At 44.4% G+C, this 16989-nt stretch overlaps 1 protein-coding gene across 3 annotated transcripts in view; it reads right to left on the bottom strand.

Moving 5' to 3' along the window:
• guf1 (GTP binding elongation factor GUF1) overlaps positions 1-16989 on the bottom strand; it is a 71671-nt gene that overhangs the window by 19054 nt on the left and 35628 nt on the right. For all 3 annotated transcript variants that reach the window (XM_085969621.1, XM_085969612.1, XM_085969604.1), the window contains 4 exons: positions 11858-11990; positions 11582-11725; positions 9686-9819; positions 3488-3589 (listed from right to left, as the gene is read on the bottom strand). In XM_085969621.1, the coding sequence (XP_085825747.1) occupies positions 3488-3589; positions 9686-9819; positions 11582-11725; positions 11858-11990 (513 nt within the window). The remainder of the gene's footprint in view (positions 1-3487; positions 3590-9685; positions 9820-11581; positions 11726-11857; positions 11991-16989) is intronic.

The raw sequence follows: 16989 nt of genomic DNA on the forward strand, positions 1-16989 counted from the left end.
GCCAGGCAGCATCTGTGGAGAGAGAAACATTTTCACAGTATGAAGGGTCCCAGACCTGAAATGTTAACTCTGTTTCTCTCTCCACAGATGCTGCCTGGCCTGCTGAGTATTTCCAGCATTTTCTGTTGTTATTTCAGATTTCCAGCATCCGCAGTATTTTGCTATTATTTCACTGGGTGACGTGGTTTCCTGGAGTGCAAGGAATCAAAGATAACAACCCCATGCGTACATAACAAAGGGCTTGCATGAAATAAATGTTCAGGTGGTATCTGACCACAGAAACATCTTTATACGTGTCAACGGCATTTTTCCAGGAAGCAGCCCTCATGTCTTCATTAGGCGGAGGTCCACAGTGCTCACATTTTTGGAAGATGACAAAAGATTGGAGATGAGTCTTTGGAGGCGAAGGAAAACCCCTGCATCCAGGGCGGCTGACCCCCCAACAATGGGGCCGGGGGGGGGGGGCGGAGAGGAGAGAAACTGGACTGCTGACCCCCTAACAATGGGGCCGGGGGGTGGGGGGAAAGAGGAGAGAAACTGGACTGTTGATCCCCTAACAATGGGGCCGGGGGGAGAGGAGAGAAACTGGACTGCTGACCCCCTAACAATGGGGCCGGGGGGTGGGGGGAAAGAGGAGAGAAACTGGACTGCTGACCCCCTAACAATGGGGCCGGGGGGGGGGGGGGGAAAGAGAGGAGAGGGAGAGGAGAGAAGCTGGACTGCTGGACCCCCCCCCGCCCCCATTGTTAGGGGGTCAGCAGTCCAGTTTCTCTCCTCTCCCCCACCGGCCCCATTGTTAGGGGGTCAGCAGTCCAGTTTCTCTCCTCGCTCCCCCTCCCCATTGTTAGGGGGTCAGCAGTCCAGTTTCTCTCCTCTCTCTCCCCCCCCCCCCCAACCCCCCGGCCCATTGTTAGGGGAGAGGAGAGAAACTGGACTGCTGACCCCCTAACAATGGGGCCGGGGGGGAAGAGGAGAAAATGGACTGCTGACCCCCTAACAATGGGGCCGGTGGGGGAAGAGGAGAAAATGGACTGCTGACCCCCTAACAATGGGGCCGGTGGGGGAGAGGAGAGAAACTGGACTGCTGACCCCCTAACAATGGGGGGGGGGGGTTGCTGAACCCCTAACAACAGGGAACTGCCTCAGCCTGCAAGCCCGAGTCTCTATATGCTATTCTAGGGCCACCATCTCCACCTGCAAGGTGTGCTGTCCAACATTGGCACAATGAAAGAATGTGTGCCAATGGGCAGTAGTTGCATACAATACTTGAAATGGTACCTTCTGGAGAGTGTTGGGGGGGGGGGGGCGAAGGGGGAGGTTTGCAACTGTTCCATCCTTGATGGAATTTTTTGAGGATGTAACTGGTAAAATAGATAAGGGAGAACCAGTGGTGTGGTGTATTTGGACTTTCAGAAGGCTTTCGATAAGGTCCCGCATAAGAGATCAGCGTGTAAAGTTAAGGCACATGGGATTGGGGGCAAGGTACTGACTTGGATAGAGAACTGGTTGGCAGACAGAAAGCAAAGAGTTGGAATAAATGGGTCTTTTTCCAAGTGGCAGGCAGTGACTAGTGGGGTACTGCAGGGATCGGTCCTTGGACCTCAGCTATTCACAATATATATTAATGATCTAGACAAGGGAACTAGATGTAATATCTCCAAATCTGCAGACAACACAAAGCTGGGTGGGCGTGTGTGCTGCGAGGAGGATGCCAAGAAACTCCAGGATGATTTGGACAGGTTGGGTGATTGGGCAGAAGCATGGCAGATGCAATATAATGTGGATAAATGTGAGGTTATCCACTTTGGTAGCAAAAACAGGAAGGCAGATTATTATCTGAATGGCAATAGATTGGGAGAAGGGGAAGTGGACCGAGACCTGGGTGTCCTTGTGCACCAGTCGCTGAAGGTAAGCATGCAGGTGCAGCAGGCGGTTAAGGAGGCAAATGGTATGTTGACCTTCGTAGCGAGAGGGTTTGAGTACAGGAACAAGAATGCCTTGCTGCAGTTGTACAGGGCCTTGGTGAGACCACACCTTGAGTATTGTGTGCAGTTTTGGTCGCCTTATCTGAGGAAGGATGTTCTTGCCATGGAAGGAGTTCAGCGAAGATTCACCAGGCTGATACCTGGGATGGCAGGAATGACGTATGGGGAGAGATTGGATCGATTGGGCTTATACTCGCTGGAGTTTAGAAGAATGAGAAGGGATCTCATCGAAACTTATAAAATTCTAACAGGACTAGACAGACTAGATGCTGGAAGGATGTTCCCGATGGTCGGGGAGTCCAGAACCAGGGGTCACAATCTAAGGATAAGAGGTAGGCCATTTAGGACAGAAATGAGGAGGAATTTCTTCACCCAGAGAGTGGTGTACCTGTGGAATTCTTTACCACAGAAGGCAGTAGAGGCCAATTCATTAAATATATTCAAGAAGGAGTTGGATATATTTCTTAAGGCTAAAGGGATCAAGGGATATGGGGAGAAAGCAGGGACCGGGTACTGAATTTGGATGATCAGCCATGATCGCATTGAATGGCGGAGCAGGCTAGAGGGGCCGAATGGCCTACTCCTGCTCCTATCTTCTATGTTTCTATGATGGGCTCCATAAGAATGTGCGCAAAAGTGAGGAGCAAACATACTTTCATCATCCTCCTGATATCAGCAACCTTCTCTCTTATTCACAGCCAGGCATGACAAATCCTGGGTAACTGTATGGACTTGACAACCTCCCTCTTTATTTTAGACTGAAGGCCATCCTTCAGTAAAACTATTTCTTGTACTTGTGCTTTTACTGGAGAGTGGCCTTAAACCTCAAATTGGTTTAACTTTTTATGGTGCACTTTCTGTAGCACCACCTCCAACTCTTCTGCATCAAAGGAAACAATGTTGCCGACATACATCTACAGTGCCATTCTGAATAATTGGTCCACTTTTCTGTGACAGCCACAACTTATCCAATAATGGTGAGCTGCACCTTAAAGAGCTGCTATCTCATCGACTTTACATGCGTGCTATAGGCCAAGCTCTGTAGGCAAGCTTTTCATGTGCCATTAGCTTATTCAAATTAGCGGGGAGAGATACCTATCAGAACATTTGGAGCTGCCGATGCATGTGTCATAGGCCAGCTCGATCCCACTTTAGCAATTATCGCAAAATCAGGGCTTAAGTTTAGAAGTTTTAAATGATACTTCAGCTGATACAGGAGGTCCACAAAACATTCAGCAAATTATCACTCAAGTTGCATGCCTACCTTACACAATGCAGTTTATTAATTTTACTAAGGGGCAGCTGTGATTTTGAAAGAGATCTTGGAAATTTTAAGTTTTTTGGAAGGTACTTGGTTGGTCCATTTCATTGCAGGTGTGCCATCTGAATCAATAAAACATTCAGGTCAGGAATAGAAAAAATATGAACGGCTTAGCATGTTTTACAGAAAAGCATGAATAGTACTGTATTGCATCCGTAGCTCTACAATATCAGTGACAAACCTGTGCACAATAGTTGTGAGTTCCTCCACACACTTTCCATTTAGATAAATATCCATTTTAATCAGGTCAGCAGCCTGGTATCCTGCATCTTCATAGTCAAAACTACAAGAATAAACAAAATTCAAGAAAATGATGTAAATAAATCCAAAGGGCAGTTTAAACTCTGATCATATTAATATCCACAGCTTGAAAATAACTATTTTGAGACACACATTTTTATACAAAACACATGTGTATGGGGTGTAGACACATTTTAGTGAAGGTAGCTGAAAGTTGTCTGTTCTGTTCTTTTCATTTTTATTTCAGATTTCTAGCATCCACAGTATTTTGCTCAAGTTAAAATAAGGTCAGATTTACTATTAATGCTACTATACATTTGTTTGCCTTCTACAACCTTGGTACTCGCATGATACAATGAAATGGAGCTGTTGACTAATCATAGCTATCAATTAGTTTACAACAGATGCAGAAATATTACGAGGAAATCTTCAGAGGTGAAGAGCTTTGGGAACCATAGATCCAAAGTTACCTTTTTCCTCCCAAGCATGCTACATTTACCACGTCATGTCTCAAATTACTCACACTGTATCCCAAGATGTTATTTTCTGAAAGAAATCTATGTAATTTGCATTTGAATAAATCACTATTCACTGCTTCCACTGTCTCCTTAGGGAGTCTATTCCATAAAGTGACCACTCGCTCACTGAAATGTTGTTTCTGTAGATTAGTTTTGAATTTATCCCCCTTCAAGCGCAGGCCGTGTCCTCTGGTTCTACTATTCTGGACAAGGTGAAACAGCTCGTCATGGTCTACATTTTCTAGTCCCTTTAGAATCCTAAAAACAGTAATCATGTCACCTCTCAACCTACCCTTTTCCAGTGAGAACATGCCCAATTTACATAATTGTTTCTTATAATCCAATCCAATAAGCTGATCAGAGAGAGCCAGCATGGATATGTAACAGGTAAGTCATGACTAACAAACATAGTTGAATTTTTTGTGAGGGTAACAAATGTGGCAATAAGAGAGTGTCTATGGATGTTATCTATATGGATTTCCAGAAGGCATTCAACAAGGTTCCACATAGAGACAGTTGTTTGCTGACAACACTAAATTAGGTGGTACTGTAAATAATGTAGATGGGCGCAGCAAGTTGCAAAGGGACATTGATAGATTAAGTGAGTGGGCAAAACTGTGACAGAGAGTTTAATGTAAGGACTCTATGGCGCTTCCCATAAGGACTCTATTCCATTCTTCCAGTTTCTCAGTCTCCATCGCATCTGTTCAGACAATGCCTGCTTCCAATGTTTTCCTTTTTTGTCAACTGAGGATTCCCCTCTAACCTGGTTGACAGGGCCCTCGACCGTGTCCGTTCCATTTCCCGCACTTCTGCTCTCACCCCTTCCCCTCCCTCCCAGAACCACAATAGGGTTCCCCTTGTCCTCACCTTCAACCCCACCAGCCTCCACATTCAACGGATCATCCTCCACCATTTCCGCCACCTACACCATGATCCCACCACCAAACACATTTTCCCCTCCCCTTTCAGCATTCCAAAGAGACCGCTCCCTCCGCGACACCCTGGTCCACTCCTCAATCACCCGCAAAACCTGCTGCCCATCCCACGGCACGCCCACGTGCAAGCGCAGGAGATCCCTTCTCACCGTCCAGGGCCCTAAACACTCCTTCCAGGTGAAACAGCGATTTACTTGTACGTACTTCTTTCAATTTAGTACACTGTATTCGCTGCTCACTATTCGGTCTCCTATACATGGGGAGACCAAATGCAGATTGGGTGACTTCTTTGCAGAACACCTCCGTTCAGTCCGCATGCATGATCCCGAGCTTCTGGTCGCCTGTCACTTTAATTCTCCACTTCACTCCCACTCTGACCTCTCAGTCCTCAGCTTTCTACACTGTTCCAATGAAGCTCAACGTAAGCTTGAGGAACAGCACCTCATCTTTCAATTAGGCACTTTACAGCCTTCTGGACTCAACACGGTGTCCAACAATTTCAGATCATAACCTCTGCAGCCATTTTTCCCCCAGATAGCAGCCGTTGCTGATTATTCTGATATTCCCATTTACACCTCTTCTAAACCCATCTTTTGTTTCTTTACTTGTCCCATTACCATCTCCTTTTGCCTTCTACAATCATACCTTTTGTCATTTAATCTCTCCTCCCCTCCACCCCATCACAGACCTTCCCTTTTGTTCTTTCCTCTCCTTCCCCCTTTCCCTGCACTTGCTTATATCCTATTATTATTTCTCTAACTTTATCCAGTTCTGATTAAAGGTCATCGACCTGAAATGTTAACTCTGTTTCTGTCTCCACAGATACTGCTTGACCTACTGAGTATTTTCTGTTTTTATTTTAGATTTTCAGCATCCGTAGTATTTTGCTTTTGTATTAATGTAGGAAAGTGTGACGTCATCCACTGTGGACCCAAGAAAGATAGATGGTATTTTCTAAATGGTGAGAAGCTAGGAACTGTGGATGAGGAGAGAGATTTTGGGTCAAAGTACAGAAATCACAAAGCTAGTGGACATGTACCAAAAAACCCTCAAAAGCTAATGGAATTTCAGCCTTTACCTCAAGGGGGCTGGAAATTATGTTGCAGCTGTAGAGCGCTCTGGAATATTGCATTCAGTTCTTGGCATGGCCCCTCAGGAAGGATGGATTGGGTGCAGTGCAGTCACCAGAATTATACTGGGGCTAAAAGGGTTAAATTGTGAGGACGGGTTGCATAGACTAGGCTTGTATTCCCTTGAATATAGGAGTTTATAGGGTAGATAGAGAGAAACTATTTCCTCTGGTGGGAGAATCCAGGACAAGGGTAACAACCTTAAAGTTAGAGCTCGGCCATTCAGTGGTAATGTCAGGAAGCACTTCTTCACACAAAGGGTAGTAGAAATCTGGAACTCTCTTTCCCCCAAAAGGCTGTTGAAGCTAGGCCAATTGAAAATTTAAAAACTGAGATTGATAGATTTTTGTTAGGTAAGGGTGTTAAGGGTTAAAGAACCAAGGTAGGTAGATGCAGTTAAGATCAGCCATGATCTAACTGAATGACGGAACAGTCTTGAGGGGCTTTCAGAAGGGAAATAGAGAGAGTACAACGCCAACATGTTCCTGTAAAGGTCAAGGGTGGGACCAACAAGCAAAGGGAACCTTGGATGACAAGGGATATACAAAAATGCATTAGGAAAAAAAAGGGGGGCTTTTGGCAGTTACAAAAGACTAAAGACGGAGGAAGCCCTAGGAGTATAAAAAGTGCAGGGGCATACTTAAAAAAGAAATTAGGAGGGCAAGGAGGGGCCATGAAATAACACTGGCGAGCAAAATAAAGGAAAATCCTAAGATGTTTTATAAGTATATTAAGGGCAAGAGGATAACCAGGGAAAGGGTAGGGCCCATTAGGGACCAAAGTGGCAATCTGTGTGTAGAGCCAGATGATGTAGGCGGGGTTTTAAATGAATTTTTTGCATCGGTGTTCACTATGGAGAAAGACGATGTAGACATAGAAATCGGGCAAGGGGACTGTGACATACTTGAACATATTAGCATCGAGAGGGAGGAAGTACTAGCGGTTTTAGCAGGCCAAAAAGTGGATAAATCCCCAGGCCCGGACGAGATGTATCCCAGGCTGCTGTGGGAGGCAAAGGAGGAGATTGCAGGGGCTCTGACACAAATTTTCAGAACCTCTCTGGCCACAGGGGATGTACCAGAGGACTGGAGAACAGCTAACGTAGTACCATTATTCAAGAAGGGTAGCAGGGATAAACCAGGGAATTACAGGCCAGTGAGCCTAACATCTGTGGTAGGGAAATTATTGGAAAAAATTCTGAGGGACAAAATTAGTCTCCACTTGGAGAGGCAAGGATTAATCGGGGATAGTCAGCATGGCTTTGTCAGGGGTAAATCATGTCTGACCAATCTGATTGAATTTTTTGAGGGGGTGACTAGGTGTGTGGATGAGGGAAATGCTGTGGATGTGGTTTACATGGATTTCAGTAAAGCTTTTGACAAAGTCCCGCATAGGAGACTGGTCAAGAAGGTAAGAGCCCATGGGATCCAGGGTGCCTTGGCGCGTTGGATCCTAAACTGGCTGAGTGGCAGGAGGCAGAGGGTGATGGTCGAAGGTTGCTTTTGTGACTGGAAGCCTGTGTCCAGTGGGGTACCTCAGGGATCGGTGCTGGGACCCTTGCTGTTTGTGATCTACATAAATGATTTGGATGAGAATGTAAAAGGTATGATCAGTAAGTTCGCAGATGACACGAAAATTGGTGGGGTGGTAAATTGCGAGGAGGAAAGCCTCAGGCTACAGGACGATATAAACGGGTTGGTCAGATGGGCGGAAAAGTGGCAAATGGAATTTAACCCTGAAAAGTGCGAGGTGATGCATTTTGGACGGACAAATAAGGCAAGGGAATACACAATGAGTGGTAGGACCCTAGGAAGTACAGAGGGTCAGAGGGACCTTGGTGTACATGTACATAGATCCCTGAAGGCAGCGGAACAGGTAGATAAGGTGGTTAAAAAGGCATATGGGATACTTATATTCTATGCCTCGGCTAATGAAGGCAAGAGCAGGGAGGTTATGATGGAGCTGTACAAAACGCTGGTGAGGCCACAGCTGGAGTACTGTGTGCAGTTCTGGTCGCCTCACTATAGGAAGGATGTGATTGCTCTGGAGAGGGTGCAGAGAAGATTCACCAGGATGTTACCTGGGATGGAGCGCCTCAGCTATGAAGAAAGACTAAACAGGCTGGGGTTGTTTTCCTTGGAGCAAAGAAGGCTGAGGGGGGACCTGATTGAGGTGTACAAAATGATGAGGGGCATAGATAGGGTAGATAAAGAGGAACTTTTCCCCTTAGTAGGGGGGTCAATAACAAGGGGGCATAGATTCAAGGTAAGGGGCAGGAGGTTTAGAGGGGATTTGAGGAGGAACTTTTTCACCCAGAGGGTGGTTGGAATCTGGAACTCACTGCCTGAAAGGGTGGTAGAGGCAGGAACCCTCATAACATTCAAGAAGCATTTGGATGAGCACTTGAAATGCCATTGCATACAAGGCTATGGACCAAATGCTGGAAAATGGGATTAGACTGGACAGGGATTGATGGTCGGCGCAGACACGATGGGCCAAAGGGCCTCTTTCTGTGCTGTATAACTCTATGACTGAATGGTCTACTCCTGTTCTTATGTTCCTAATCCCTCCATCCCCTCAATCATTCGGTTTGCTCTCTTCTGTATCCTTTCAATAGCTGCAATATCCCTTTTGTACTGTGGTAACCAGAACTGTACACAGTATTCCAAGTGCATTTGCACCAATGGTTTATAAAAATGTTACTTCACTATTTTGGCTCAATATTGACCTTGATTTGCTTTACTCACTGCTACCGAGCATTGTTGCAATAGCTTAAATTTATTGTCAATCATGACCCTCAGATCGGTTTCATTCTTCATGCACATTATTTTCTTTCCATTTAACTAATAGTCCCTTCCTGGATTTTTCAATCCCCATGTGAAGTACTTTACATTGAATTTCATGTCACCTGTCTGCCCAATTCCCAAGTATATTCAAATCCTCCTGTAGCTTATCTTGCTCAACTTTGGAGTTTACCAGCTTCATTAGCTTTATATCATCTGCAAATTTAGCCACTGTGCTTGTGACTCCTAGCCCCAGATAATTCATAATCATCCATAGAAACAGGAGCAGAAGTAGGCCATTCGGCCCCTCGAGCCTGTTCCGCTATTTAATGAGATCATGGCTGATCATCCAAATTCAGTACCCTGTCCCTGCTTTCTCCCCATATCCCTTGATCTCTTTAGCCTTAAGAAATATATCTAACTCCTTCTTGAATATATTTAATGAATTGGCCTCAACGGCCTTCTGTGGGAAAGAATTCCACAGGTTCACCACTCTCTGGGTGAAGAAATTCCTCATCTCAGTCCTAAATGGCTTACCCCTTATCCTTAGACTATGACCCCTGGTTCTGGACTCCCCCGCCATCGGGAACATCCTTCCTGCATCTAGTCTAGTCTGTCTAGTCCTCCAATATACTTTTCTTTAACGCCACCAACTGCTCTGAGGCATGTCTTTTCATACTACTCTCTGAATTTACTTGTTTATTAACTGAAGGACAGAATTTTTTTCTAAATGTTACTTTGTTAGAGAAACTAGATTTAGAATTTCCTACCTGGCATATCCTGAAGAAAGAGATTTTAGACTGTCATAAAAGTCCACCACTATTTCATTTAGTGGAAAAAGGTATTGCATCATAACTCTGTGATCATCGATGTAAACCATGTTCTTCTGAACTCCTCTCCGACTCTAAAACAAATCAGTACTCAGTGAAGATTTTCTCAATTTTAAAACTCAGTAGTTAGACTTGAATTAGAAATACCTCCAAACAATGTTTATTTAAAAAGTACTGATACTTAGTTTTGCTCACTAATTAAAACAATTCAGCAGCAGTTTTTAAATCACATAACATCAAGGTACAAAGTCAGGGGGAAAGGATAAAGAAAGTTTCAGTACATGTGGACAATGGGAATAAGAATAAAGCAAAGGTTTATTCTTACTACATACAACATTGCAATGCAGGTCAAAGCAGCAATTCAATTTGGGTTTCACAGTACAGAAGTATTAAATGCAGAGGATGCCATGAACCTCAGATTTAGTTTAGTGAATTCTAGGGGAACATTTCCTCTGTGAGCTGCAATATCATAATGGGATAATTACATAGAATATACGGCACAGAAACAGGCCATGCCGGCGTTTATGCTCCACTCAGTAGTGGAATGCTGAGTCACCAATTGTTATCAGACAATTTCTGACTTAATTTGTACTTGATACCTTATAATTCAACTTTTGCCATTAAAATGTAAACTGTAATAAATGTTGTTGTAACTTATTATAAACTGGCGATAACTGGCGCATAGTTTAGATAAAAAGTATAGGATTTAGTAGTGAGGTTGACATACCTTCTTCAATGTTTCTCTTGTGAACCAACACCTCTTTCCTCAGGATTACACTGTGCCTGGACTATGAAGGCCAATCTCCAATGTCTCACTCACCTGCTTGACATTGGTAGAGAGCTTGGACCAATGGTAGTTCTGGAAGGTGTGCTTTTTTAGAACATTCTATAGTCTTCATCCCTAGACCCGCTGCTAATCAACAGCAGCAGACCGAGTTCTTATCATTGGAGGGTGAGCATGCATCTGGCACTCATGGTTGCAACATGGTCTTGTGGTCCTGCTCACCTAACAGCATGTAACTTGGCTGCTTACGAGATTGAGCACGATGGTGCTCCCACTTCCCCAGGCCCACTGTAGCAACTTCTGCAGCAAATTGTGGCTATGTATTCACTTCCTGGACTCACTTACATGCTAGCCAGCATGCATCACAAGATTCCCCTAATTTTTGCAAAAAGAAAATTGTCTTTTTTTCTATCTTTAAAATTCCTCCTTCTCCCATTCCCTCCCTACACTTTTTTTTAAAATTTATCTTCTCTCCAACTTTCATTTTTTCTTCCTCCGTCTCTGCTTTTTACTACCTTCCCAACGATCGTGCTAACAATTGCCTGCTGTTTAGCCACTGATTTCAGTCTCCTTAGCCTCTTCCCACATGTATCTGCTGTGAACTCTGCAGACTTTTTCAGGCTCCATTTAAACAAAGGAGGGCCTGAAAAAGTAAAATGGAGCTCAGGGGAAACAGAGAAAGGCTACAGAGGGGAGAGACACAACTAGGAATGTGACCAGAGGCAGGAGCATGTTGCTGTTCTCAGAGCTGAGTGAGAGTCCAGCATCTGTTCCATTAGCAGGGACCAGCCAGGATGGTCATTAGTTTACCACAAAACAATTAGGTCACAGAGAGTAGGGCCTCACCAATCGTCAAACAAACTCAAGTTTATTTTATATAGATGAATTTCTGAGGTGTCTGTTAAAGCCAGCATTTTTGAGGATCTATTGTAGAGACACATAATTAAACTGACAATAGTTCTGAACAATGTGGTGCTTATATACCAATTGCAATATATGAGGAAGTAAAAGTGTAAACAGAAGACAACTGCTTCCACATGGATTAAATGTACCTGACACAGAGATATTATTTTCCCAATGTAATCATCAGGAGTGAGGATAGTGCCAGTAACTACTGGTTCCAAATACTCTTTAACTTGCACTCGATCAGGAAAATGGCATGGATTTAAAATCGTAATTTCTTCTTTTCCGCAGTCCTAAAACAATCAAAACAAGTATATTGTACAGATTGGTTTCAACTCTTTGAAAGTATTAGCCATAGAAAGCTGCTCAATGGATTCAGACTTCAAAGTATTAGGTGGGAAAACTGATTTAAAAAAATACACTACCTTGATTAATTTGCTGGATAACAGAACTGCCTTGTATGGAACAGTGGGGGCAGTAAGAGTGACTGATGCATTATACTCTTGTTCCAAACGTTGATTGAATACCTCCATGTGCAGAAGTCCTAGAAAACCCAACCTGCCAATAAGAAGCATTAATTTATCTTCAAAGTGATGTTTAATCTTACAAACAACACAGCTCTGTGATGGAACACAAGACCACTTGAAGTCATATGAACACATATTTACAGAATGCATGCATGAAGGTTTTTTGACGTGGAGATAATTGTGTACAAAAAACATACTTGTGAATCCATGTACAGTACTTTCTTCTTCAGTGTGAATTTTTAGCTACAACGCAGGATTCTATGCATATGAATTCTAAGTGCTTTTACCCATAGTTCTTTGTGATACACAATAGCTACAGCAGGTTTTATGTTAGGTTAAGTGACAGTGGAATAACACACCACGGTATTGTGTTTTAATTAGTGCAAGGTATAAAGAAATACAAATAAAAATACTTGTTGTTCAAAGCCTTAATTGTGTTTATGCAAAATAAATGTTTTAAAACTTCCAGAATGGGTGTTTAATTGGCAAATGAATTTCAATATAGATAGGTGTGAAGTGGTGCATTTCGGTAGGAAGAATAAGGAGACCACATACTACTTGGATAAGAAGAGTCTAAATGGGGTAGAGGAGCAAAGGCATCCAAGGGTACAGATACACACATCACTAAAAGTAGCAAAGCCGGTTAATAAGGCCATACAAAATGCAAACCAAGCACCGGGGTTCATTTTTACAGGGATAGAATTGAAAAGCAGGGAAGTCATGTTAAATGTGTACAGAACATTGGTTAGACCACTCTTGGAAGTACTGTGCAGTTCTGGTCTCCATATTATAAAAAGGATATAGAGGCACTGATGAAGGTGCAAAAAAGATTCACAAGGAGGATATAACAAGAAGTTGCATTTATATACAGGACCGGTGTGGTGCCGGTTTATCAAAAAGTCCGGATTACAGAGAGGTATAGTAAAAGGTACGAGCGCCCCGTACACAGCCACAGATCCAGGCGTCCCTGTTGCATGGCAACAGGTGCAGGAACCCCAGCCACAGATCCAGGCGTCCCTGTTGCATAGCAACAGGTGCAGGAACCCTGGTTACATGGCCACAGATCCAGGAACGGCCACTAATATGAAGTAAAACTTACCTGAACCTACTCCTGAATTTTGCCGGTTAACAGAGATTTCCGGTTATTTAGGTGCCGATAAATCGAGAGTTTCCTGTAGCACCTTTAACATATTAGAACATCCCAAGACACTTCACAGGAGCGTTATCAAACAAATGATGAGATAAGTTTTAAGGAGCGTTTAAAGGAGGAAAGAGAGGCAGAGAGGCGAAGAGGTTCAAGGAGGGAATTCCAAAGCTTAAGGCCTAGATAACTAAAGGCACGGCCGCAAATGGTGGAGTGATTAAAATCGGGGTTGTGCAAGAGGCCAGATTTGGAGGAGCGCAGATATCGGAGGGTTGTAGGAGGTAACAGGGATAGGGAGAGGCGAGGCCATGGAGGGATTTGAAAACAAGAATGAGAATTTTAAGATCGAGCGTTGCTTAACCGGAGCCAACGTAGGTCAGGGAAAATGGATGAATGGGACTCAGTAAGAGTTAGGACACAGGCAGCAGAGTTTTGGACGTCCTCAAGTTTACGGAAGGAGGAAGATGGAAGGCCGGCCAGGAGTGCGTTGGAATAGTCAAGTCTAGAGGTAACAAAGGCATTGATGAGGGTTTCAGCAGCAGATGAGCGGAGGCAGATGTGGAGTCGGGTGATATTACGGAGGTGGAAATAGGCGGTCTTAGTGATGGCGCGGATGTGTGGTCGGAAGCTCATCTCGGGGTCAAATACGACACCAAGGTTGCAAACAGTCTGGTTCAGCCTCAGACAGTTGCCAGTGAGAGGGATGGAGTGGGTGGCTAGGAAGCGGAGTTTGTGGCAGTGACCGAACACAATGGCTTCGGTCTTCCCAATATTTAGTTGGAGGAAATTCCTGCTCATTCAGTACTGGATGTTGGACAAGCAATCTGATAATTTAAAGACCGTGGAGGGGTCGAGAAAGGCGCTGGTGAGGTAGAGCTGGGCGTCGTCAGCGTACATGTGGAAACTGACGCTATCTTTTTGGATCATGTGGCCAAGGGGCAGCATGTAGATGAGAAATAGGAGGGGGCTAAGGATAGATCCTTGAGGGACAGAGGTAATGGTGTGGGAGTGGGAAGAGGACCCATTGCAGGTGATTCTCTGGCTACGACTGGATAGATAAGAATGGAACCAGGCGAGTGCACTTCCACCTAGCTGGACGATGGTGGAGAGGCATTGGAGTGGTTAACCGTGTCAAAGGCTGCAGACAGGTCGAGAAGGACAAGGAAGAATAGTTTATCACTGTCACAGTCACATAGGATGTCAGTTGTGACTTTGATAAGAGCCTATTCGGTACTGTGGCAAAGGAGGAAACCTGATTGGAGGGATTCTTGGAAAGATGGGCATGGATTTGGGAGGCGACAACACGTTTAAGGACTTTGGAGAGGAAATGGAGGTTGGAGATGGGACAGTAGTTTGCAAGGACGGTGGGGTCAAGAGTTGTTTCTTTGAGAAGAGGGGTGATAACGGCAGATTTGAAGGAGAGGGGGGAATGTACCCGAGGAGAGAGAACCGTTAACTATATCAGCTAACATGAGGGCCAGGAAGGGAAGTTGGGTGGTCACCAGTTTAATGGGAATAAGGTCGAGTAAGCAGGAGGTGGGTCTCATGGACAAGATGAGCTCGGAGAGAGCATGAGGGGAGATAGGAGAGAAACTAGAGAAAGATGTGTGTTTAGGGCTAGGATGGGGGGAACCTTAAAGAAGTTAGGCCTGGTAGGCTAGAGGAAGGGAGGGAAGTGCCAGAGGCAATTGAACTGATGGTCTCAATCTTAGTGATAGAAAAGTTCATGAGCTCCTCGCACTTGTTGGAGGCGAGGGTGGAGGAAACAGGGGAAGAGGGGTTTAAGAAGACTGTTTGCAGTAGAAAAAAGCTGGGGGTTATCTTTGCATTCCAGAATGATCCTAGAATAGTGAGCAGTTTTGGCAGACGAGAGCAGGACCTGATAGCGCTTTATGTGGTCCAGCCAGATCTGGCAGTGAATGGCTAACATAAGAACTAGGAGCAGGAGTAGGCCAATCGGCCCCTCGAGCCTGCTCCGCCATTCAATAAGATCATGGCTGATCTGATCCTAACCGCCAATCTACTATCACAGAACCATCTCCTGAATCTAACAGAATTAGACACACGAAATAGGAGCAGGATCAGGCTACACGGCCCCTGGGCCCACTCCGCTACCCACAGGGCCATGACCGATCCGAACCTAGACTCATGTCCAAATTCCTGCCCGCGCCCCGTAACCCTTAATTCCCTTTACTTCTAGGAAACTGTCTATTTCTGTTTTAAATTTATGTAATGATGTAGCTTCTACAGATTTTTGGGCAGCATATTCCATGGACCTACCACCCTCTGAGTGAAGTAGTTCCTCCTCATCTCAGTTTTGAAAGAGCAGCCCCTTATTCTAAGACTATGCCCCCTAGTTCTAGTTTCACCCATCATCGGGAACATCCTCCCCGCATCCACCCGATCCAACCCCTTCACAATCTTATATGTTTCAATAAGATCGCCTCTCATTCTTCTGAACTCCAATGAGTAGAGTCCCAATCTACTCAACCTCTCCTCATATGTCCATCCCCTCATTCCCAGGATTAACCGAGTGAACCTTCTTTGTACTGACTCGAGAGCAAGTATGTCTTTTCTTAAGTATGGACACCAAAACTGTATGCAGTATTCCAGGTGCGGTCTCACCAATACCTTGTACAACTGAAGCAATACCTCCCTATTTTTATATTCTATCCCCCTAGCAATGAAAGCCAACATTCCATTGGCCTTCTTAATCACTTGCTGCACCTGCATACTAACCTGTTGAGTTTCGTGCACCAGGACCCCCAGATCCCTTTGTACTTCAGTACTTTCCAGTTTCTTGCCATTAAGATAATAACTTGCTCTACGATTTTTCCTGCCAAAGTGCATAACCTCACACTTTCCAGTATTGTATTCCATCTGCCAAATCTCTGCCCACTTACTTAGCCTGTCTATGTCCCCTTGCAGGCTTTTTATGTCATCCTCACTCACTACTTTCCCTCCCATCTTAGTATCATCTGCAAACTTTGATATGTTACACTCAGTCCCCTCCTCCAAATCGTTAATATAGATTGTAAAGAGTTGGGGACCCAGCACTGACCCCTGCGGAACACCACTAGTTACTGATTGCCAGTCTGAGAACCATTTATCCCAACTCTCTGCCTTCTGTTAGATAGCCAATCCTCTATCCATGCCAGAATATTTCCCCCAATCCCGTGATTTTTTATCTTAAGCAATAATCTTTTGTGTGGCACCTTGTCAAATGCCTTTTGGAAGTCTAAATACACTACGTCCACTGGTTCCCCTTTATCCACCCTATATGTTACTTCCTCAAAGAACTCCAGCAAATTTGTCAAACATGACTTCCCCTTCATAAAACCATGCTGACTTTGTCCTATTAAATTATGATTATCCAAATGTCCTGTTACTGTCTCCTTAATAATAGACTCCAATATTTTACCTACCACAGATGTTAGGCTAACCAGTTTATAGTTTCCAGCCTTCTGTCTACTGCCCTTTTTAAATAAGGGCGTTACATTAGCAGTTTTCCAGTCCGCCGGGACCTTTGCCGAGTCCAGGGAGTTTTGGAAAATTATTACCAATGCATCCACAATCCCTACCGCCACTTCCCTCAAGACCCTAGGGTGTAAGCCATCAGGTCCAGGTGATTTATCTGCCTTGAGTCCCATTATTTTACCGAGTACCACTTCCTTAGTGATTTTGATCGTGTTTAGCTCCTCTCCCCCTATAGCCCCCTGTTTGTCCAGTGTTGGGATATTCTTAGTGTCTTCTACTGTAAAGACTGATACAAAATATTCATTCAGTGTTTTTGCCATCTCCATATTTCCCACTCTCATCCTCTAAGGGACCAACATTTACTTTAGCCACCCTTTTTCTTTTTATGTAACTATAAAAACTCTTACTA

The sequence above is a fragment of the Somniosus microcephalus genome, chromosome 2 (genome assembly GCF_052327205.1).
Source record: "Somniosus microcephalus isolate GS21.2 chromosome 2, FLI_Smic_1.0, whole genome shotgun sequence".
NCBI classification, from domain to species: Eukaryota; Metazoa; Chordata; class Chondrichthyes; order Squaliformes; family Somniosidae; genus Somniosus; species Somniosus microcephalus.